Source organism: Microtus ochrogaster, chromosome 21, assembly GCF_000317375.1.
Source record: "Microtus ochrogaster isolate Prairie Vole_2 chromosome 21, MicOch1.0, whole genome shotgun sequence".
Classification (NCBI taxonomy): domain Eukaryota; kingdom Metazoa; phylum Chordata; class Mammalia; order Rodentia; family Cricetidae; genus Microtus; species Microtus ochrogaster.
The window spans coordinates 39,869,642-39,892,535 of NC_022022.1; the positions used below are offsets into that span (position 1 = coordinate 39,869,642).

General features: G+C 40.2%; 2 protein-coding genes across 4 annotated transcripts in view; one reads left to right on the forward strand and one right to left on the reverse strand.

The window, feature by feature from the left end:
- Positions 1–6,627: 6,627 nt before the first annotated feature.
- Ctbs (chitobiase) lies at positions 6,628–21,855 on the forward strand. Its single transcript, XM_005357408.1, has 7 exons — positions 6,628–6,796; positions 10,352–10,490; positions 11,125–11,333; positions 15,609–15,780; positions 17,082–17,179; positions 17,432–17,593; positions 20,722–21,855. Exons 1-7 carry the CDS (start codon positions 6,662–6,664, stop codon positions 20,911–20,913), a joined length of 1,107 nt encoding a protein of 368 aa, XP_005357465.1. The 5' UTR covers positions 6,628–6,661; the 3' UTR covers positions 20,914–21,855.
- The window catches only part of Spata1 (spermatogenesis associated 1), a 30,653-nt gene continuing 26,220 nt past the window's right edge, over positions 18,462–22,894 (reverse strand). The window contains exons 13-14 of one of the 3 annotated variants that reach the window (XM_026783952.1): positions 20,007–20,077; positions 18,462–18,495 (exon numbers count right to left, since the gene is read on the reverse strand). In XM_026783952.1, coding sequence (XP_026639753.1) covers positions 20,055–20,077 — 23 coding nt within the window. In that variant the 3' untranslated portion in view covers positions 18,462–18,495; positions 20,007–20,054. Of the gene's footprint in view, positions 18,496–19,699; positions 20,078–21,621; positions 21,789–22,894 lie in introns of those variants that run through there. The other 2 variants (XR_003377839.1, XM_005357407.3) reach the window with 2 other exon arrangements.

Consider the following 22,894-nt stretch of genomic DNA (forward strand, 5'->3'; position numbering starts at 1 on the left):
GAAGTGTGTACACCAGTGTGGGCATGCTCTTGGAAGTATACACACCAGTGTGGGCATGCTCTTGGAAGTGTGTACACCAGTGTGGGCATGCTCTTGGGTGGAATTGTGTGACTGCAGTAAACACACCTTGCCTGTGCTCGTGTTCATTCTTCCTTCAGTAAGCATGGGAGGAGGACCTGCTGTTTGTCGCATCTGTGTTTGTCATGCTGGCCCTGGCCCCTGAGGATCAGAAGATGGGCCTACTCACCCCATCCCTGAGAATCCCTGAGTTGAATGCTGGCTGTAAAACCTCAGTTGTCATAAACCACTGATGTGTTAGTCCTGCGTCTGTCTGGTCTGCTCCAGGTCCCCCGCTTGCCCGTGTTGTAATGGTAGCAGTGCTTGGCTTCCGCAAGCCCTGCCACTGTTTCCCTTGGGATGCACTATAGAATTCATTTATTGGTTTGCAGGGTTTTTTTCCCCCACAAATGTCGATATACAAAGCAGATAAGACTTTATTCCCGCAGGGAAGAGATGGATTATCATCCAACAGAAACTAAGCAAAGATGTGCATGCAGATGAGATTGTGAAATAGGTGATTTCCCTCTTTTTTCTTTTCTTTTTTTCTGAATTGAATGTTTGGTGATTTCCCCCCCCCCTTGCCCCAGGGCTGAATGTAAACTAGAATGGAATGGACTACTGATTAAATGATTTTATCTACAACCACCATTGTCTAGTTGAAGTTTTATTTTTGTGAACCCTCGTGAATAACACATTTCAAAGGGTTGAGGAAATGCTGACATCCATTGGCATGTTCAGACTCATGTGGGTGTTTGCCCGTAAAACCTTGGAATGTCTTTATCAAGTGTGTCACTTAACAGACAATATCTGTTGGGGAGGTGTAACTGTTGACAGGGTGATCAAGTGGCAGAGTTCTTTCTTGGAAGAAGGGGCAGTGACACTGGCCTTACTGAGTTCCGAAGCTCTGCCCGCTGAGACGGCAGGTCCTGTATTGTTTCTGAGGTCTGTGCTTGAGTCCTTGCAGAGTTTTAGGGTAAGCAGATCACACTGCGCTCAGTAAAAGTTCACAACGTACTACAAATGGCTCTCATTCCTGTAAGTCCTGTGTGGCTCAGGTAGCCCCGTCTTCATCTCACTCAAGGAGAACATGGCTCCAGCATTGTCAGGTCCTAAAGAGCCGACTAGGGGATAGTGAGCCATCTTCTAAGGCCCCAGCCTGGCCGCAGCAGCAGGAGGAGTGAACAGCTCTTTGTGAGCCTCGGCAGCCTGCTGTGGGGTGCCATATAGTTGATGCTGATAGTTCATCTACTCAGTGATTACACAAGCAGAGAGCTGCAGCGAATTTCCTGGTGATTGTGGAAGCTTCAAGCATTATCTTTGGAAGAGACACTTTAATTTAAAATCTTTTTCATAATAGATTTTAAAATGTTTAAATGGAATTTTACCCATTTAGTTATTAAAATACAGTATACAGAACACATTTTGTTTTGGCTCTTTCAATAGGCCTCTGAAAGAATATTAACACCTTTTCAGGATTTATAACAAGCTCGTGTTGGATGGTAACCTAAGGTTGCAGAACTAGCCGGAGTGAAACCAGAGCACTGGTGAACAACACTGGTGTCTTCGGATGCCCGGGTCTCTAGCTTCCACATTGCTGCAGTTCCTGATTTTTTTTTTTTTAATTCTGCACTAGAGTGGACTCACATTAACCCTGCATGTCTGGTGTTCACTCGGTGCAGAGAGAGGTTCGGTGAAGTGCGCTTCTCGGCCTGTGTGGAGCAGAGTGCTTTGGGGAACAGGAACGGTTTGTAAGCATTTTTCTTGCTTTTTTTTTTTTTAATCTTGAGAAGCCCTTTTGCTTTAAGTCTTTGAACTATTTTATTTTAGCTAATGATTTTCATTGATATGACTTACTGAACATGCTCATATTAAACACTCCATATTAAGAAAATTAAGATATCCCTTAATCTGCCCACATATTAAAGTTAGAAGTTTATGTAAAAGGAATATAATAAAAGGCTTTAAAAGCCTGTGGTTTTATAGTTTTTTTAGAAACCCCTTTTTTCATGAAAGGTAAAAGGCCTACTCTTTGGTAATTTTATTCTACTTAAGCACAGGAACAATTGCTTAAAAAAATCTGTTATTTGATGTCAGTGAAATTAATCATCCCAAACAAATTTCACTGGTAATGCCTCAAAGATAAAGAGAAATCCAGCCACACAGTGCTTTGGCATATTGTTGTCAAAAGTAAACAGTTAAAAAGAGAAATGATTTGCTGGAACGTGAAAGCCTAGCATAGACCTTGTCCTCCTACAGCTCCGTTGCTCGTTTTTGTCCAGAGGAAATGTCTTGGCGCAGACACCATTCACATATGCTTCTAAGCTAAACTTTGCTCCTGCAAGGCCCAGGAGGACTGGTAAATCTCAGGTGAACTCTGAACTTGGTGGTAAGGGCCAGAGACAAGTGTTCCTATTCTAAACACAGTGGCTTCCATGTGACATCCTGGAGTGACATTTCCACTGACTCAAGAATCCCTCTGGAGGGTGGCTTTGCTTTGCAGACACCCGATCAGTCCATAACATTCCGTTGTTACGGCTCTGTCTTGATGGCTACAGAGAGCCACACACTTGCAGGAAAGTTCTAAGAGTGATGGGGCTGATTGTGACTGGCTTGGGCCACAGGCCTCAGCTGTGATGAATGGTCACCCTATGTGTGCTGTGTGCCTTCTTGAAGCAACTCTAGTTGGAGTTTCATTAGTTCTGCCCCAGCCCCCTGCCCCAGAACTGGTTCCTTTGAGTCCGGCCTCAGATACTGGCAGTTCCTCAGAGAGAAACAAGTTGTACTGTATCCCAGTAAATAGCTCTTAACATTTACTTACATGTGTGGTGAAAACCAAGGAAACCCCAGAAATTTGTACAAATTCAAATAAATATAAGGGATAAATTTATGCATAATGTAAACCTTGCCTCTGTTTCTGTATTGTGTGATTCTAAGAAACACCAGGTGAAACGGAAAGCTACCCAGCCGAGCAAGGCTGCACAGAGCTATCTCAGACATGTGCCTATTGCTCCAGTTTATGATGTGTTATAAACCACACCCACGCCCAGCTAATAGCACCATTTCCCATCAGGCTTATGGTGGGAGCAGTGAGACCCCAGATCCTGAATTTCTTGTAATTCCCTGATCTGAGTGCCTACAGCTGCTCTGAGCACGAGACCTTCAGGAGTTTCTGATGGCAGGAGAGTGGTTTCTGGTGGGTTTGGCTGGGCCGTGGCTATCTCTATATAATCTGCCCCTGAACACAATAAAGGGGGCATTTTTGGGGAATTCAAGGATGACACGTGTCACTGTCTCTCTGTCTGTGTGTGTCTGTGTATTTTAACCTCCAGCCCTTGCCTGAAGCTCGGTAACTGGGTGCCAGCACACAGAGCGCAGACACAGGGGCGCGGTGCGTGGAGGAAGTCTTATGCGGCCCGCCAGCATGCCATCACTTAGAAGTTGTAACCCACCAATGCAGTGCGCAGTCTCTCAACGTGAAGTGCAAGCATTATAATGACCTTCACCACCTAATATGCATGAAATTACCTTTTTATCCGGATTCCTTCGCTATTTTGTTGGGGGGGGGGACGACTACCGACTACATGTGGTGTACACAGAGGTCAAAGGGTGTTGGAATCCTTGGAGCTGGAGTTACAGGTGGTCTGTGAGCCACCTTGTGTGTGGCTGGGAACTGAACTTGGGTCCTCTGTAAGAGCAGCAAGATCTTTTAGTCAGTGAGCTGCCTCTGCTGCCCCCTTATTAAAGAATCATGGCTAACATTTTTGTAACAGTGTCTGGGCTCCAGTGATGCAACACATAGCCTGCCATCCTGGCATGGAAACAATCTCAGAGTGTGCAAGAGAACACGAACAGTTGAGTTAGTGCAACACTTAGGTATGGTCACAGAAATGCAATCTCGTGCTGACCGGATGTCTCAGCTTAAGTTGAGTGAAGAATGTGCGCCTCTGGTTGACAGGCAGGAAACACACCTTTGGCTCTAAGGAGCATCTCCGTACCGACTCAAGGCTAACTGAGTGTCATAGTGCAGTCAGATACCCCACAACAGCACTGCGGTTAGAAGGTGCTGAAGATGAGCAGGTTCCATCTGCTCTTCAGTACAGAGAGTCTTGGCATGTTAACAGAGAGACCTGGCCAGCAGCATGGCCGCCATCTCTAATCTCCATTGGTTTCCATCGTGTGGCAGGTGGAAAGATCACTTGCTCAGAGGCCAGAGCATAGGCTCTGGAGCAGCTTCAGTGCTGCCCCTCCCTGGTGGGAAATGGAGACTATTTGGCATCATTGTGAAGATCACAGACTTGCAGCTACCTGGTCCAAGCTGAAATCTTAGCTCCATGTCTTACTATCATCAAGCTACAATCAAGCCTCGAGGCACACATCAGGCTTAGACGGAAAAACCCTGAAAAACAAGAGTGTCTGCTGAGGCAAGCTCAGGTCAAATCCCGGCTTCACATTATTAAGATGGGTTCCACGGACCGTCCACTCTGGTTTAGCTTCATTGTCTGTCACGCCTACCTTCCGTGGCTGCTGTGCCGATGCCGGTGTCAGGAATCTATCATGTCGGAGTGGCGAGAGGGGAAGTGGCGAGCAGAAGTCCACTCAACACCCTCATCACGGGAGACTGGAAAACGTGCTAGCTACTGCAGACCCCAAGAAGACATCACGGGGATGGAATCTGGTAGTGTTAATTGTCAGCTTGATGGTCTAGGATGTCAGCCTCCACGCACGGGCTATCTGGGTTAGGTACCCACTGGACAAGCCTATGATCAGTTCATCGTGGGAGGGAGACCGCCACCTCGGTTGCACCATCCTCTGCTGATTTCCTGCACTGCAGAGGGGAAGGCCAGCTGAAGGCCTGCACGCATTTGTCCTGCTATCTGATCGTGGCCAGCTGCTTCAAGATCCTGTTGCCTTGACTTGGCTGCTGTCGTAGACTGTACGCTTGAACTGTGAGCCAGCACAACCTTTTTAATTACAGCAACAGGAAGGGCGTTTCAGACGAGAAAGCCAACCTGCAAAGATTAGAAGTAAATTAACTTATTCTGTCTCAAGTTACCTTAAACTTGATCCTCTTCTCAGAGAGCTCAGGGAGGTCTTTGTTTTGATAATACTTTTGTTCTGGGAAAATTATTCACAGCACTTAAATTTTTATTGGTGTTTAGGGGGTTTACAAGAAATTTAAACTCATATGTTATAATTGGTGTTTTAATTGTTATTATGAGTTTAATGGCATTCAGTTTCCTTTAGAGCCATAAAGAGAATATTTATTCCTGTTGATGCTTAAACAGAATCCCCCAAGGAAATGCAATAATTTCCAAACTGTGCTTGCTTTCTAGCATTGAATGCACTTGCTAAGCAGAAAACTTTGGAGCAACCCCAGGATCTGATAGAACAGTGGTTCTCAACCTTTGGGCCGCAACCTTGGTAGGGGGTAGTCAAAGGACCATTTTCACAGGGGGCGCCTAAGACCAGCAGAAAACACAGTTATTTACAGTGCAATTCAAAACAGTAGCAAGCATTTTCATTATGAATTAACAATGAAAACAGTTTTATTGTTAGGGGAGGGGGCTCATCACACATGAGAAACTGTACTAAAGGGTCGCAGCATTAGGAAGGTTGTGGTGATATTTTGTTTGTGCAATAATAGATAAAGCTTGCCTGAGGATCGGAGTGTGGAGCTAAGCCACTAGTTAGTCATAGGGACTAGGCAGTGATGGCTCACACCTTTAACCCAGTACTTGGGAGTCACAAGCCTTTAATCCTTTCCTGAAGGAGGTAGAGACCGGAAGGGAAATGGCTGGGCAGAGAGAGGAGTGTAGGGCTGGAGGAGACATTCAGTCTGAGGACTTGTATAGACAGACACCCCATTCAGCCGGAAGATCTTGTCGAAGTAAGAACTAGTGGCTGCTCTGCTTCTGTGATCTTTCCGTTTCCACCCCCTAACAGCTGACTCTGGGTTTTTGTCATTAAGACCCATTAGAACTCGCGCTACAGAAGGCTGAGAACCATCGTGATGGAGCCTGCTGAAATTGCCGTCATGTTCTGATAACAAAAAGCCTGGTCTAGAAGAGCTAGTTCCAGGACCAAAAAAAAAAAAAAAAAAAAAAAAAAAACGGAAAAACCCTGTCCCAAAAAAAAAAAAAAAAAAAAAAAAAAAGGCGCTTCATGAAGTTGTGACTCTAATCCAAGATCGATCACTGCACAGAATTTTTATCTTTAAATCCACTTTAGTTCATGCTGGAAAATCACAATACACACAAGCAAATATCTGGTAATAAGATAATAATATCACTCCATTTATTTTACATGTTTCCTTTAACATCCCCCTGAGCAATGCTAAGCAAGTGATTCTAAAACAATTGTAAGATGGATGAGCAAAAAATCCTTCAGAACACACAACCATGGCATGGTGAAAAGGGACAGAGAAGATAAAAGCAGTCCCAAGAGTTATCCCCACTGCAGTAGGACCCGCCCTCTAGGCCCCACCCCCCACACAACAGGCCCCGCCCTCTAGGCCACAGGCACCCCACAGCAGGCCGGCCCCGCCCCTCAGCAGCAGGCCCCGCCCCTCAGGCGGTGCCTTCCGGCCTCCCGCACGCCAGGCATGGAGCTGCCTGCTGTCCCGGGACTCCCGCAGCTGCTGCTGCTAATGCTGGTGGCGCTCCAGCTCTCGGCCGGGAACTGCCCGTGCTCGGACGCCGCTCTCTGCCGACCGATCCGCCATCGCCCCGACTTCGAGGTAAGCACTCCCTCTGCCCCTCTGTCTGGCCGAAAGAGAAGTAGCGGCGTTAACCACCCTAGCCTTCCTCTTTTCGGATTCCCTTCCGAGTAGACGGGAACTCTGGGCGCAGGGGTTGGGCGGTTTCCCCGGCCGCAGCCGCGGCCTGAGCCCGCTAGTGCTCCAGCCTCACGGTTTTCCCAAGGCTGGCTCCTGTTCCCGCCAGCTCAGCCTCCTGCGGCGAGGGTAGGCGCTCCGGTTCTCCTGACCTTTACTCTTGAGGCAGATTAGTTCTTTCGTTAAGGACGCTCACCCACGCAGGAGTGGGACAAAAACAAGTATTTGAGTAAACTTTCCTTTAACCCAATCTTAAGGCTTATGGAGCCACATAACGAGTTGACAGCGGTAGCTGGACCTAGAGGAAGTCAAGAGAGGTCAGAGTCTAACAATTTGTGCAAAGAAGGAACAATTCATGGGTCTTAACCTTGTATTTGGTTTTGAGGCATAGATTATTTTTTAAATCCCTGTGTTTGCACACATTGTTTAGAAAAAATAGTGACTGTTTTTGTAGATTCTGCCTACTGTGGAAACCTAACATCCTACAAAGGGAAAGATTTGGATCCATTAACGTTTCTTTGAGCAGTGGTCATGGGCAGCACTCATAGAAAGCTCAGAAGTTAAGATCCTGAGTAATGGGCCTTTTATTCCGGGCCAAATCTGGAAGAGAAGTAGTTGGTTGGCAAAGGATAGTTGTTTACATTTTTATGATCTGGCTGGACTTACCTACTCAGAGATTAGTTAGTTGACTGGTTTCAGCCTGAAGCTCCTCTCCCTAATTAAGGGGTTTTAACAGTCTGATTTATTGTGGTACTCAATACTTAGTGGATTATATAGTATTTGTGAGCTTTTTGAATTACAAAGAAACGAAATTCTGCTCATTCATATACTCGTAGTAACGAGGCCTTCACTGGCTTTTTGTTTTTTGAAATGGGAAGACTAGATGATGCGACCTCCCTCCCCCTGAATATGTGTATGTTGGGGCGGGGGGGATACTGGGGCTGAACTGTGCTTTGAGGATGAACACCGTTTGTACTGGCTGCCTTTCCACAAACTGGAGTCTTCAGAGAGGAGTCATCAGTTGAGAAACCTGCTGTAGGCAAGCCTGTAGGGAATTTTCTTAATCAGTGATTGACGTGGGAGCCCATCCCTGGGCAAGTGGTCCTGGGGTTATGGAGGAGGGTCATCTGTCTATCTGTTGCTTTCATTGGTTAATTAATAAAGAAAGCTGCTTGGCCTGATAGGGCAGAATTTAGATAGGCAGAGTAGACCGAACAGAATGCTGGGAAGAAGGGAAGTGAGGCGGTTGCCATAGCTCTCCTCTCCAAGATGGACGCAGGTTAAGATCCTTCCTGGTAAGCTACCACCTCATAGTGCTACACAGATTATTAGAAATGGGTTAATTAGGATGTGAGAATTAGCCAGTAAGAGGCTAGAGCTAATGAGCCAAGCAGTGTTTAAAAAAATACGGTTTCCGTGTAATTATTTCCGGTATAAAGCTAGCCATGCGGGAGCTGGGTGGGAACGCAGCCCACTGCTCCTCACTACACTGGGGTTTCCAAGAATGCAGGCCGAGCAATCCTCCAGGTTCCTGTGCTGTTTGAGTTCCTGTGAGGATGAACGGTGATGTGGGAGCATGAACTAAATAAACCCTCTCCTCCCCAAGCTGCTTTGGCCCTGGTGTTCATCACCGTAATAGTCACCTAAACACCATTCTCCACCATGCCAGACCCAACACCCTCTTCCTTTGTATTTCCAAGATTGAGAGTGGTCACTGTTTTATCAAAGGCCCTAGATGGGGTTTTTGTTTTTAACAAATTGAATCTTAACTATGAGAATTTAAACATTGGGCCATTCAGGTTCATATTTTGTGTGTAGTTTATTGGATAGTTGCTTGGCAGGAAAAAATTAACTATGCATAGTTAATTCTAAAGGATAAGAGGGAGTTGGCCTTTACGATTATGGTTAGTGCTTTACACAGCCCTTCCCCTCCATCCTCCTGTGGTCCCCAAAATGCTGCTTGAGACTGCCGCCTGATTTATTAATTTTATATGGTTCCATTCTCGTTAGCATTTCTGTGTTGTAGCTGCCTTTGGTTCCAGAGTCTTAGAAATACCTAGTTGTAAGGACTTTGACTTCGTTGTCTGCAAATGTTCACTTGTCTATAAGTATATCTTCCTTTTCATCATACAGGTTGCAGAAGTCCCCTAACTTGCAGTCATCGTGAATTTCTTGTCACCTGACTAGCAGATTCCCTTTATATCGTATCACAGGCTCCTGCATCTCCTTGCATGCCTTTATGCTATTGTAATTAATTTCCTAGGGGACACCTTGGTCTTTCTGTGCCTCTAGTACAGAGCAAAATGCCTCTCCTACATTTTACTGGAATTCATTAAGAATTTACAAGATCCATAAATTAATACCTTGAGGTAAAAGGAACATGAACAGTGATGCTTTTGTGCCTCTAGAATTATCTTTGAGGGGGGGAGGATCCTGGAGGAACAAATTACTTTAAAATTGGACTTGACTGCTATTCTAAGTCAGCTCCATCAAGAGCACACAGAAAAACAACCAACATCTGTGGCTCCATCTGAAACAGGAAGAAGCTGGAGCTCATCAAACTGTGATGTCAGCTGCACTGCTGCCACCTTTGCGGGGAACCCACTTATGATCTCATCTCATCCACCCCAACACTTCCCTCCTGTGATTCCAGTTTGGGCCCCTTTCTCACTTCAGCAGCAGATTTTTTTTTAGATGCATTCCTTTTCCTTTAAAAAATCTTTGTGTCCTAACATTAGGTGATGAGGAACGCAGGCAAAACAACACAAAAACCATAAATGTGGAAAGTGGACGGTTTTCTCATTTCAACTCTGTCACAAGCTTTTTGTTTTGTTTTGCTTGTTTGGAAGATATATATATATATATATATATATATATATATATATATATGTATGTATGTATGTATGTATGTAAAAGTACAAAACCTTAAGTGAAGCTCCATGGCTTCAGACTTCAGAATTGCCACTGATTCTATGTAGAAGTTCACTGAGATACAGTTTGGTGTGTCAGTGGGTCAGTGGCTACCTTAGTCTAGATGAGTGATGTTCTTATGTGAGTCCATTATACTAAAGTGTTTCCATTAGATACAATGCTTTTGTTCTCTCCATTTCCCTCAGGATGCTAACTTCTCAATAGGGCTGAATTACTGACACAGCCACTCCCAGTTTACCCCAGATTAACCATTCTCTGCTTCTTTTCTGTACTTTATCTAAATCCTAGGTGTCTGCCATAGTAAACATTCATAGTCACTGTGCTCTTTTTGTCTTCAGGCCTTGACAATAGCCAGTGCTTCTTTCAGGCCCATGTAGCCAGCAGTTCCGCTGGTAGCCTGATGTCTTCATCCTGTACTCTGTGCCCAGGGTCCACCACAATACCTGACAGGGAAGTGGTTCATGTATCTGGATGTCAGTATAATAATCTCGGATTCAGTGTTGGTGCCCACCCCTCTTTTCCTGGCAGGTCTTTATATTTGATGTTGGACAGAAAACTTGGAAATCTTATGACTGGTCACAGATTACAACTGTGGCAGTTTTTGGAAAATATGACCCAGAACTTATGTGTTACGCTCATTCCAAAGGAGCCAGAGTAGTGCTAAAAGGTATGTTATTAGCAGACACATGTGCCTAGCTAATGGAAAAAAGTATGTGTTTTATTTACTATAGTCCTTTTTTATGCCTTTCTTCAAGACCTAAAGTTAATTGTAGATACTGGTAAATCTAGTCCAACAATACTGATCTTTTTATGTATGTATGTATGTATGTATTTATTTATTTGGTTTTTCGAGACAGATTTTCTCTATAGCTTTTTGGTGCCTGTCCTGGAATTAGCTCTTGTAGACCAGGCTGGCCTCGAACTCCCAGAGATTCGCCTGCCTCTGCCTCCCGAGTGCTGGGATTAAAGGCGTGCAACGCCACCACCTGGCTTTTTTTTTTTTTAAGAGTTAAATAAAACCACTTGTTCTTGAGAAAATGTGATTGCCAATTACAGCATGTTGACCTTTATTTCTGGCCTACAAGTGCTACTTCTGAGAGTGATTTTACTCATAATGACCATTTTGAAGATTAGTCAGCAGTGGCTGCTATTTGGCATACGATTTCTTCATTTGGAAAGCACATTAGAGGATTAACATTCCAAAGATTACGATGTGTCTCAAAGACATTTTGGGCTTTTTGAAGTAAATGGCTTTTAACTTTGAAAAAGCATCTGTATAATTATGTCTTTGTCTTCCAAAGGTGATGTCTCCCTGAAGGACATCATTGATCCTACCTTCAGAGCATCGTGGATAGCTCAAAAAGTTAATTTGGCCAAAATACAATATATGGATGGAATTAATATAGACATAGAACAAGAAGTTAATTGCTCATCACCTGAATATGAAGCATTGACAGCTTTGGTCAGAGAAACCACCGAACGTTTCCATCGTGAGATCGTGGGATCACAGGTAAAAAATATTCATTTTTGTTATTTTTGGATTTTAATCAATATATTCATCAAAGTATGACTTATGATATCTTAGTTTTATAGTAATGGTGAAGGAATTTCTGCATATACTTCCCAGAACACCTTTTCTGGTGTGTTAATATTAAGTTCCTAAATTTCTAGTAATAACAAAATACAACATGGGGATTGTTTTGTCTACTTAACTGCAGCACTGCAGGCTATGGGGCAGCAGGAAGACAGAAGGGTCTAAACTGCCTTTTACTAGTACAGAGCAGAAAAAGCAGGCACTAAAATGGAGAAGTGGTGCTGGGGAGTTGCCTCATTCTCTGCAGTCTCTATTATTTGCAAAGCACTCTTGCAGGACTAATGCTGTACAGCTAATCAGAACTCTAACATCTGAACGTCATTACAGCAGATCTCAACACAAGGCATCTTGCTAGACAATACGTAAGTAGCAGAGGGCTGCATGCTTCCAGATCAGGGCTGTTAAACATAGCCACATAGTAAGATAACCCAGGGTCTTAAAAAAGAACGAAACCCTAAATACCTGTGTACACATACTAGAGAGTCTTTTCCAGAAATATTCATGAGGCCCTGGGTACAACCTCCAGCACTGTAAAAAAAAAAATGGTTACTGTGTCTTAGTTAGGGTTTCTTTTGCTTTGAAGAGACACCATGACCATGGCAACTCTTACAAGAGGAAAGCATTTAATTGGGGCTGACTTACAGTATTACAAGTTTAGTCCATTATTGTCTTGGTGAGATACATGGTGGCATGCAGGCAGAGGTGCTGGAGAGGGAGCTGAGAGCTATACATCCTTATCCATAGGCAGCAAAAGAATACGGTGTGTACCACACTAGGTGTAGCTTGAGCATGCAGACATCAAAGCCAACCTCTACAGTGACACACTTCCTCCAACAATGACACACCCACTCCAATAAGGCCACACCTCCTAATAATGTTACTACCTATGGGCCAAGCATTGAAACACGTGAGTCTATGGGGGCCATACCTATTCGAACTACCACACTGAGCAAATTAATGATCCCTATCTTTAAACATTTGAAGTCCTACCATATGTGATGGTACATGTTTAATCCCAGTCTGATGGAGGAAGGTCATTGGTTAATTAAATAAAGAAGCTGCTTGCCCTGATAGGTTAAAACATAGGTGGGAGGAGTAAACAGAACAGAATGCTGGGAGGAAGAGGAAGTGAGGTCAGACTCGACAGCTCTCCTCTTGGGGGCAGACGCCTCAGAGAGACACAATACTCCACTCTTGCGGGCAGAGGCAAGAGCTCTGCTCTCTGAGGCACACGCGATGAAGCTCCGACCCAGGATGGACATAGGCTAGAATCTTCCCGGTAAGCGCACCTTGGGGTGCTACACACAGATGATTAGAGATGGGCTAGTCCAGGTGCGAGAGTTAGCCTAGAAGAGGCTCGATAGAAATGGCCAAGCAGTGATTAAAAGAATACAGTGTCCGTGTAATTATTTCGGGGCATAAGCTAGCCAGACAGCCGGGGTGCGGCTGGGGTGCTGGGGACGCAGCCCCGCCGCTCTTATTTCTACACCAGTCCATAACTGATAAGAGGCAGGAATACTGGGATTTCAAGGCTAGCCTGGGCTACACAGCGGGATGCTGTCTCAATAAAGTCAAAGTATTTATTTAAGTAGGACTCATAAACATTGTCCTTGGTATCCATGAAAGTTGTTTCTGGGACTTTGGATATCAAAACCTATAGATATAAAAGTCATGTACAAAATGGCAAATATTTGATATAACCTATGCAAAACTGCCCATATACTTTAAATCACCTTTGTACTACTTATAATACCCAATAGAATGTAAATATTACATACATAGCTATGACATTGTATTCTTGAGGATATAAGGGTAAGAAAATATTCATACATGTTCACTATAGACAATTAGCAAACAATTTTTATCTAGGTAGAATCAATGGATGTAGAACTCACCATTATGTAAAATATGTATATTTTGAGTATCTCTTATATATACATGTAATATTCATCCAAGGTAGAGCATCATAAGTAGTATAAACCAGTGATTATGAAACTTGCATTTCACATGAGGATGCTATTTAAAATTTCTTAACACTAATTCATTAAATGTGGGACAGAGCTTCGGGGACTGCATTTTTACCATTGTGCCTTTGGTGATTCTACCAGAGCTGGTACAAGACTCATTGGTAAAACTAGAAGACACAGGATGGACATATGGAGTAGGAAGGAGATTTATGATTTAGACTGGTATGATGGCATCACTCTTGCACTCAGGAAATGTTTGCTAAATGCTTGTTGAATTTTTTAAATTTACATTTATTTAATCTGTGCATGAATGTGTGTGTGTGTGTGTGTGTGTGTGTGTGTGAGAGAGAGAGAGAGAGAGAGAGAGAGAGAGAGAGAGAGAGAGAGAGAGAGAGAGGAGAGAGAGAGAGAAGGTCAAAGGACAACTCTGGGGAGTCATTTCTCTCCTTCCACCAGTTCCAGGGAATGAACTGAGGTTTCCACACTTGGTGGCAAGTGCCTTTATCCCAAGCCATCTTGCCAGTTCTGAATAAATTAAAAGATTTAAAAAGGTATATATCATTTATACAGATTAATCTTGAAATAATACTTGAGAATTCCATTATAAAAAAGAGAGAACAGAACAAAAGATAGACCAATTAAAAAGGAGTCATTCCTGTCATGGCTCAAAGGTTCTTAAGCTACAGATCAGAAAACAAAATTGCCCAAAATAGAGAGCCTTGAGTGGGAAACTGAGCTTCATAAGAATGCAGAGTTAAATAGCTGGAAATGCCTGTGAAGAGTTTGTTCTTCATCCTCGTTCTGAAAGTAGACTCAGATGCTGTGATGGTTTCATGCTTCTTCTATAGGGAGTGACACTATATTAGATGGTGTGGTCTAGTGGGAGGAAGTGTGTCACTTGGGGGCAGGCTTTGAGGTCTCAGTATGTCCAAGGTGGTAGACAGTTCACTTCCTATTGCCTGCACATCAAGATGTAGAACTTCCGGCTCCTTCTCTAGCACCATGTGTGCATGCGTGCCGCCATGCTTCCCACCATGACCTGTGAAACTAAATGAAATGTTTTCCTTTGTAAAAGCTGCCATGGTCATGGTGTCTCTTCACAGCAATAGAAACCTAACTAAGACAGATGCCTCATGTGACTTAGCAAGGGGAAGCTGTAAGAGCTAACACTACAACTCAAGGCTTTGCCTTTCCTGTCTTTAACCACTCACTCAAAAGTGTAAGATAAACCATGACAGGCAATTCAAGTGAAGACTCTTTAGTATTCAAGACATAGAAACAGTAACAGAGTAGACTGGAATTTAACTGTTTAGAAGTACTCACTCTGTCAACTACTGCAAGACAGCTCCCATTTTGTAATAAGAGGCAGTGACAAAATGGGTCCAACATGTAAAAAGTTTACTTCATAACCATTTGTTGTAGTACTCATTGAATCACAGGGAAAACTTTGAGAAAGTCTGAAAGTTTTGCTGATATAAGTTAGACAAAATATAAAGACTTTATATAAAGACTCATTTTACTATAATTTGTGTTTACTGGGTGCCTGATTAAGGGGAAACATTTGGTGAGATTTAATAAATTTTTATACAATAAAACGTATTAATATTCCATTAAGGTAAAAAGATATTTGAAGTGAGTAATCCTGGGTGATCACCATTCAAAGTAAAGGATATTTTATCACCCGTTTCATTTGGCTGTGTCCAGAAAGTAAGATCATTTAAATGATAAGCTAAGCATTTTGAGTTGATGAATGAAGCCCAATTCTCTGGCTGTAATATTGGGTCCACGTTACCATGTCATATAATTATGATTCAGAGACTAACTCAAAATACCTCAGGTAGTACCCCGAGGTAACGTCTCTGTATTTGATTTCTTCTCATGTGGCTTCTTACACTTCTCCAGGGCCCCATCATAGTGTTACTATTGAACCTGCTTCTTTCAGTCAGTGAGTTACCAGCCCAGCCTTTGAGAACATCGGAATTTGAAATTCTTTTTCTTTATAGTGCTGTGCTCCTGGTCCTTGTGTATTCAGACACATGCACAGGCCAGTCCAGTGTAATAACAAAATATACTTACTAGACCTCTTCTACATGCATCCAATCACATATGCATACATTGTAAGCAGTTCTTTATTCTTTAGTAGAATGAGGCAAGAGAATGATAAAAATCTGGTATAATATACTTTTCCATGTTATATAAAATAATATGCAGTTTTTTCCCACAGGTAACCTTTGATGTGGCTTGGTCTCCAAAGAACATAGACAAAAGGTGCTATAATTACACAGGAATTGCGGGTGCCTGTGATTTTCTCTTCGTTATGTCTTACGATGAGCAAAGTCAGATCTGGTCAGAATGTATTGCAGCAGCCAATGCTCCCTATAATCAGACATTAGCTGGTAAGAATTCAAGAAATGATCACCGGCTGGAGAGATGGCTCAGTGGTTAAGAGCACTGACTGCTCTTCCAGAGGTCCTGAGTTCAATTCCCAGCAAACACATGGTGGCTCACAACCATCTGTAATGAGGTCTGGTGCCCTCTTCTGGCATACAAGCATACATGGAAGGAATGTTGTATACATAATAAATAAATAAATCTTTAAAAAAAAAAAAGGAAATGATCACTTGGTAATATTTACTCCAAAACCTCACACACTAAAGTACCTTTTAGTTTTTCTAAATTATTTATATACCTTTTATATAAAAGCTTGCTTTATAAATAAAATATAAAATATATTATAAAATTTATTATACAATAAAATAAAATTAAATTGCAATGCTTTAGTATTTACAAAAAAATTAAAAATTTCATTTACTTATTACAGATCATGGGATAGCTATATGATTATTGATCCTACATTATACTTCAAGTCTAACACTCTTCGTGTGCCAAGATATTTTTATTTAATATTATGGAATTTAAATGCAAAAATTCACAGCTGGTCAGAGTGCAGACAATAATTGTATATGGACTAAACCACAAATAGGAACTTACGGAAACTGTGCCACACACACATGCACGCATGCACACACACGCACGCACGCACGCACGCACGTGGCTCAGGGACCACTTGAGGTAGATAGGATGCACGAGCCAGAGCTGCAGTGTCTTCCGAGAAATGCACACTCTGAAGCTTGCAGCAGCTGTGACTGCCTGCACAGGACTGGCACAAGATCTAGTCAGTCACCGTTCTCATGAGTAGATGGAGTTTGTTCATTCTTTGTGTCCTAAACTACAGGTTACTACAGAATAAGAGCAAGGACATTTCTTATGTAGCCATTAGGAAACATTCAGAGTATTTTTAAAGATGGAACACTTGAGCTTCTAAAAGAAATTTTGAGTATCACTGCCACAAAGTTTTAAGATTATAGAAGCTTTAGAATCTCAAATATCAAAAATGTTAACAGCTAACACGTTAAATTAGTATGGTTTCTTGCAATTTCCATTTCTCCAATTATATTTTGTGTATTTTGTTTTCATATCTTCACTGGATATTGTCTCTTATTAAAAATGAAAACTTAGAAAGTATGACATAGGACTTCCAGTTCTTAAGGGATGATTTTTATTATCATAGAAGATGTATCTGCACAAATGTACCTGTTTCTACAAACTTAAGATTTTCCTTGGTTGCCTAGCTTCTATGTACATATTAACAGATATATAAACAGAATTATGTGTTTTTCTATCCCCTTGTGACTAGGATATATTGACTACATCAAGATGGGAATTAGCCCTAAGAAACTCATAATGGGTATTCCCTGGTATGGTTATGATTATATCTGCTTGAATATATCAGAGGTAAGAACTTATTTGTTATGTATATATATATATACACACACATATATATCCATTACATATTTTGTTCTTCTTTGAATGTGAAACTTTAATTTCTGAAATATATTTTGAAGCTAAACATTTTATTATCAATTTAATGATTATTCTGTACATTCAGATAATACTGAATCTTCTATTTCTAACAGTTTTTATTACTTGTCTCATTTGGATTTTTAAACTTTCTTAGTAATAACAGGAACATTTTTGTATTTCTAGGATGACGTCTGCACCATTGCAAAGGTCCCTTTTCGAGGGGCTCCTTGCAGCGATGCTGCAGGACGTCAGGTGCCCTACAAACTGATCATGAAGCAAGTAAATAGTTCTGTTTCTGGAAGCCAGTGGGATGAGGACCAGCAAGCTCCCTATTATAACTACAAGGTAAACTGTCATAAACTATGTATGACCTTTACTAGTTTCCATAATTCTGTATTTTGTGGTTATATAGTTGATATTAGTAATTTACCAGTTTTACCGTTTATTTGCATAAACCTGTCTTTGAGTCTGTGTAATCAGGAAATTTAGTTGACTGGGGAACAACCGAAGTTACGTTACTAGTGCAATACTCTGCTTGATCTACTTTCTTTTGAATGTTTATGCATATCACAAACAGGGCTACCTCAATAGCTGACAATTATGCTAAGGTAATTTGCTTTTCAAAGGGCTTTGGACAAAATAGGTTTTATGTTTGAAAGTCTCCATTTATTTCAAAATAGCTTAACAATTCTAATGAGATTCAGAGAGGCGGGAATGAGGCTGAGATTAATAGATGAGTCGTTATAGTTTTGATACTGAATAACAGCATTTGTCAATTTTATTTTACAAGTAAAACAAATTTAAGGAATTTTAGAACAGAAAGACATTACATAATAATACGTATATCTATATGTATAGCATATACACACATACAAACGTGGACATACATACACATATATGCAATATTAGAACTCTGTTCTGAGAACTGTTAGCATATGCACAGACATGCACATATATGTGCAAATTGCATGCATATGTAATGATCAAGCATATTTAGAAAACAGTTGGCTATATCTATTGATCTGGGATTTCTTTTTTTTTTAAAAAAAAGATTTTTTTATTTATTCATTTATTATGTATACAGTGTTTTGCCTGCATGTACATCTTCCAGGCCAGAAGAGGGCACCAGATCTCATTACAGATGGTTGTGAGCCACCATGTGGTTGCTGGGAATTGAACTCAGGACCTCTGGAAGAACAGCTAGTGCTCTTAACCGCTGAGCCATCTCTCCAGCCTCCCTGGGATTTCTATTGTATGGAATTATATTAAAATATTTAAGAAATACTGCAATACATAAAGCTATTTATTTAACATAGAACCTGCTTCAGTCCACTCAGAACAGGGTAGGGGAACAGTATTTTATTGTTATAGTAATCAACTATATATAATTTAAATAAATATATAAAAAATGATAGTATATACTGTCATAGACTGTTTTATAATCATTGGTGTAATTTTTTTACTAAATGAGAAGATGCAGAAACATATTTTTAAAAATAGATATAATTTCAAGAAAATATTATCTATTTATGGTATACAACCTGCTTTGATATACATATCCATTACATGTGTCTTACTTCAGACAGTTCTTTTATAGTGAGATCAGTTAAAATAAGCAATTGTAAAATATGTAATCCCTTGCTACCTTGCTCTTAGTGATAGTGATGGTGGTACTTCATCTCTCTGACTTATCTCCTTGTCTAAGTAGTGTGTCCTTTGAACGTCTCCCATTCTCCCCAGCCACATCTTCTGATATAAACACCATTTTGGTTTCTTTGAAAGAATAGATTAGTTTTGGGGTTAAGAATGTTTATTTCCTAGACATACTTTAAAATATTTTTATTCACATGCATTAGTTGAATATATCAATGGGATGTAGAGTGGTTTTCAATGCAATATACAGCATCCAATGATAAAATCAAGGTGGACAGCATTTTTCCTTTGATTTCTTTATGTCTAAAGCTCTTGAACTCTTACTTCTTACTCATGAGCTATTACTTTCGTCTGTGTGTGTTGGTAACCACTATCCAGAACATACTAGTTGATGTCAAATAATTCATGAAACATTTTGGGGAGCCTTGGAGGCCACCTGATGGCACTTTAAGCAACAGTCTATTCTTATGACTGTACTGTATGTTCCTCATTTTTAATCACAGTACAATCAAGTTGCTGTTGTGTCTGAAAAGAATCATTCAGCTTTTTCATTTGGTTCAGCAATAGCAGCTTCGTCTTGGACTCAATATTCTATAATGTATATTTTAAGCATGCTTAAACCAATCAATCCACAAAGTAAAGAATGAAGAATCAGATATGCCCTTCTTGAATGAGTTCACTAAACTGTAATGTACCACAGCCTATTTGCTTATGAAATTACTATTGTTCTTCAAAGTAGACTAATCAAAAAACTAATTCCAAGAGTGCCACCACAGATAAAAACATTACTGTCATTCATTCAGAATTGCCTTTAAGTGGTTTATTCATGCATATAAAACATATTTTTCACTATAGTTCTGTTTTTTTCTCCTAATACATTTTCCTCCTTCATTTGTTCTTTTGCCTACATCTGGTCCTTTCATTTATTTTTAAATAACCCATGTGTTTCTTGAAAGACAGTGGTACAGGGTACAAGACCACAATCTAGTTCATTGTTCTTGATCAGTTCTGTGCTAAGTCATCCAGGGAGTCCCCTCCAGCAGCCTTTTAGAATCGATTCTCTAAGACCCAGGCAGATGGCACTTTCCTCCTTCACTGCTATTACCTGTTCTTCTGGCCGATTTATCACAAACAGTCTTCATCTGTCGAATTCCTAAGTTGGCACACTTCCAGAAACTGTAAAGAATACAAACAAACAAGCTGCTTTTAATGGACAGCAGCAGTTTCTCTTTTTAACTTGGCTTGCATATCAGTTACCCAGTGGAATATTAACACAGAGGACAAACAAATATGAATCCTAGCACCTGCCTTAGAAGAATTTTATTCGTTAAGTTTTATGCGGAGTGAGACATAGGGATCTGAACTGTTATGTCTTGTATTGTTCTAGACAGGGTCTCACTGTGTAGCTTAGGCTTGCCCTGAACTCATGATCTTCTTGTCTCATCCTTGTGAGCACCAGGTGCTCATCACCAGGCCCTTCTAGAGTCTATAAATGTAAATGCTCCATGATTTACAATGATTCAGGTGAGCCTCTTAGTTGACAGTCATTAGAACAGATCAAATAAAGAATCTTAAGACAGGAGGCTCTTAAATAGAAGACATTAGGAGGTTAAATTGTTAGATAAATTTTCTGTTGTTGAAGTACCACAAGGTAATATTTAGGAATATCATGTATATAACCATGAAGTAACACAGCAGGAAAGTAATGTGCTATAAAATTTTCATTATTTCTTTGCATGCATTTTGAATCCTTGAATTTAAGAACTTTTCCTCTGCTGTACTGAATTCTTTAAATTTCCAATTTACTTGTTTTTGTATAGGATCCCGCTGGCCGCTTTCATCAAGTGTGGTATGATAACCCCCAGAGCATTTCACTAAAGGCAGCATATGTCAAAAACTATGGCTTGCGGGGCATTGGCATGTGGAATGCAAACTGTCTTGATTACTCAGAAGACACTCTAGCCAGAGAGCAAACAAAAGCAATGTGGGGAGCCTTAAAACCATGGTTGTGATTGGAGAGAGAGGAGCATCTTTTGTCAGACTATTAGATTTTGCAAGAATGAGTTGTATAAGTGAGTCTAATTTCATGCAAAGATAAAAATGTATATTTTTTTCATGTTGTCATAACTTACCTATTGGTATACTCAAAAAACAGGTAAGAAATAAATTTTTATTTGAACATAAAAGATACTTAAATACTTCTCTATGTTTCAATATTATAATTTAGTTAGGAAAACTGCTTTCAAAATTTCATGCTGAATTTTCTCTCCTGGTATAAAAATCATTACTGATTTTAAAAATATGTGTAACTACTAGACAAAAGAGTAATGTGGTGGGGAATGAATATGATCAAGTGAGGTTATATACATATATAAAATATCAGAATGAAGCCCATTATTTTTTACAATTATTACGTGCTAATAAAAAATTGACAAGAACTCTGTAACTTGAAATGGAAATTAAGGCCTAGTCTTTAAGAAGCAGTTTATGTTGAATTTATTTTCAACAAATCTTAAATTTAGAACCAGGAATATGGGTATCTCTTCAGATTCATTAAAATGATTAGACATGATTTTTCTGCTTCTTAACTCCTCATAGTACATATGAATGCTTCATGACATACCCACATTAGCATCACTTAATCCATTAAGAGAGTGCATGAGATAAAAGTATGCATACATATTAAACGTGAGAAGATAATTTGGTAATATTAGAAGTACCTGCTGTGAGATTTATGTGTAAAATTCTTGTAGTGAGAAGCAGCTGCTGTTGAACTTGATTCTATTCACTGTTTATACTTGTAGTCATTCATGGTCCTTCACTTATTAATACTCATTTCTTGCCTAGTTTTCTTGTTTTTCTTCGACATTTGCAGTTTGCTTTTAAGCTACATAAGAACATTATTCTTACTGTCTTTTTCTAAAAGATCACTTTTGTGAAAATAAATTTCTAAATGTAAAGCAGTTTTTGTTCTCTTTCTCAAAGCAACTAACAACAGTGTTACAGGTCTGGAGAACTGGCTCAGCAGGTAAGAGTTTCAATTCCCAGCTCCTACATGGCAGCTCACAGCTCCACTTCCCCAGAGATCTTTTAACTCCAGTTCCAGGGGATCTGACACACCCATGGTACATAGACATACAAACATCTGTGCATATAAAACTAAATAAAAATACAATAAATCATAACATTATAAATATATATTACTTCCTGAAAATACATAAATTAAATGTGGAATAATCTTTTTGTACACTGTGAAGATGTGTTCCTGGGATTAGTTTAATAAAAAGCTGAAGAGTCAATAGCTAGGCAGGATTTCTGAGCAGAGAGGACACTGGGAAGAAAAAAGTGAAGCCTCCAAGGACACAGAGCAAGCAAGATTGGCACTACAGATATAAAGAATAAAATAATACGGCAGAAAGTAAATTAATAGACGTGGGTCAATTTAAGTTTAAGAGTTAGATAGAAACAAGCCTAAACTATCGGCTGAGCTTTCAAAACTACCAAGAAGTCTCAGTGTCATTATTTAGGAGCTGGCTCGCCGAACAGAAAAAGACTCATTATAGTTTGTATCCTTTGAATTCCATGTACATAAATCCTACCTTTACATATGATCCCCTTCCAAACTGGAGCAAGTGATTTATCAGGTATGTTATGTTTCTTATTTACATAGTTGTTTATGACAGTAAAATTATTTACTTCATTAGTATATGTTAAATAACTTCATATTTCTAAAAATTTTATATTTCTAAAAGCAGTACAAATCAAATTATTAGACACAAATTTGTCATACATGTATATACAATTGCTTTTAATCAAAATATCATTAATATAATTCTATTTCTAGGCAAATATACTGGTATTTACTAAAACATTACACATTTTGCTAATCATTAATTTTGCCATAATACTGGCTTTTAACTTTATTGAAAATGAGAAATTATAAAATCTAGGACTATAAAATAGGTAATAGTCTTCAAAATAGTCACTAGATTT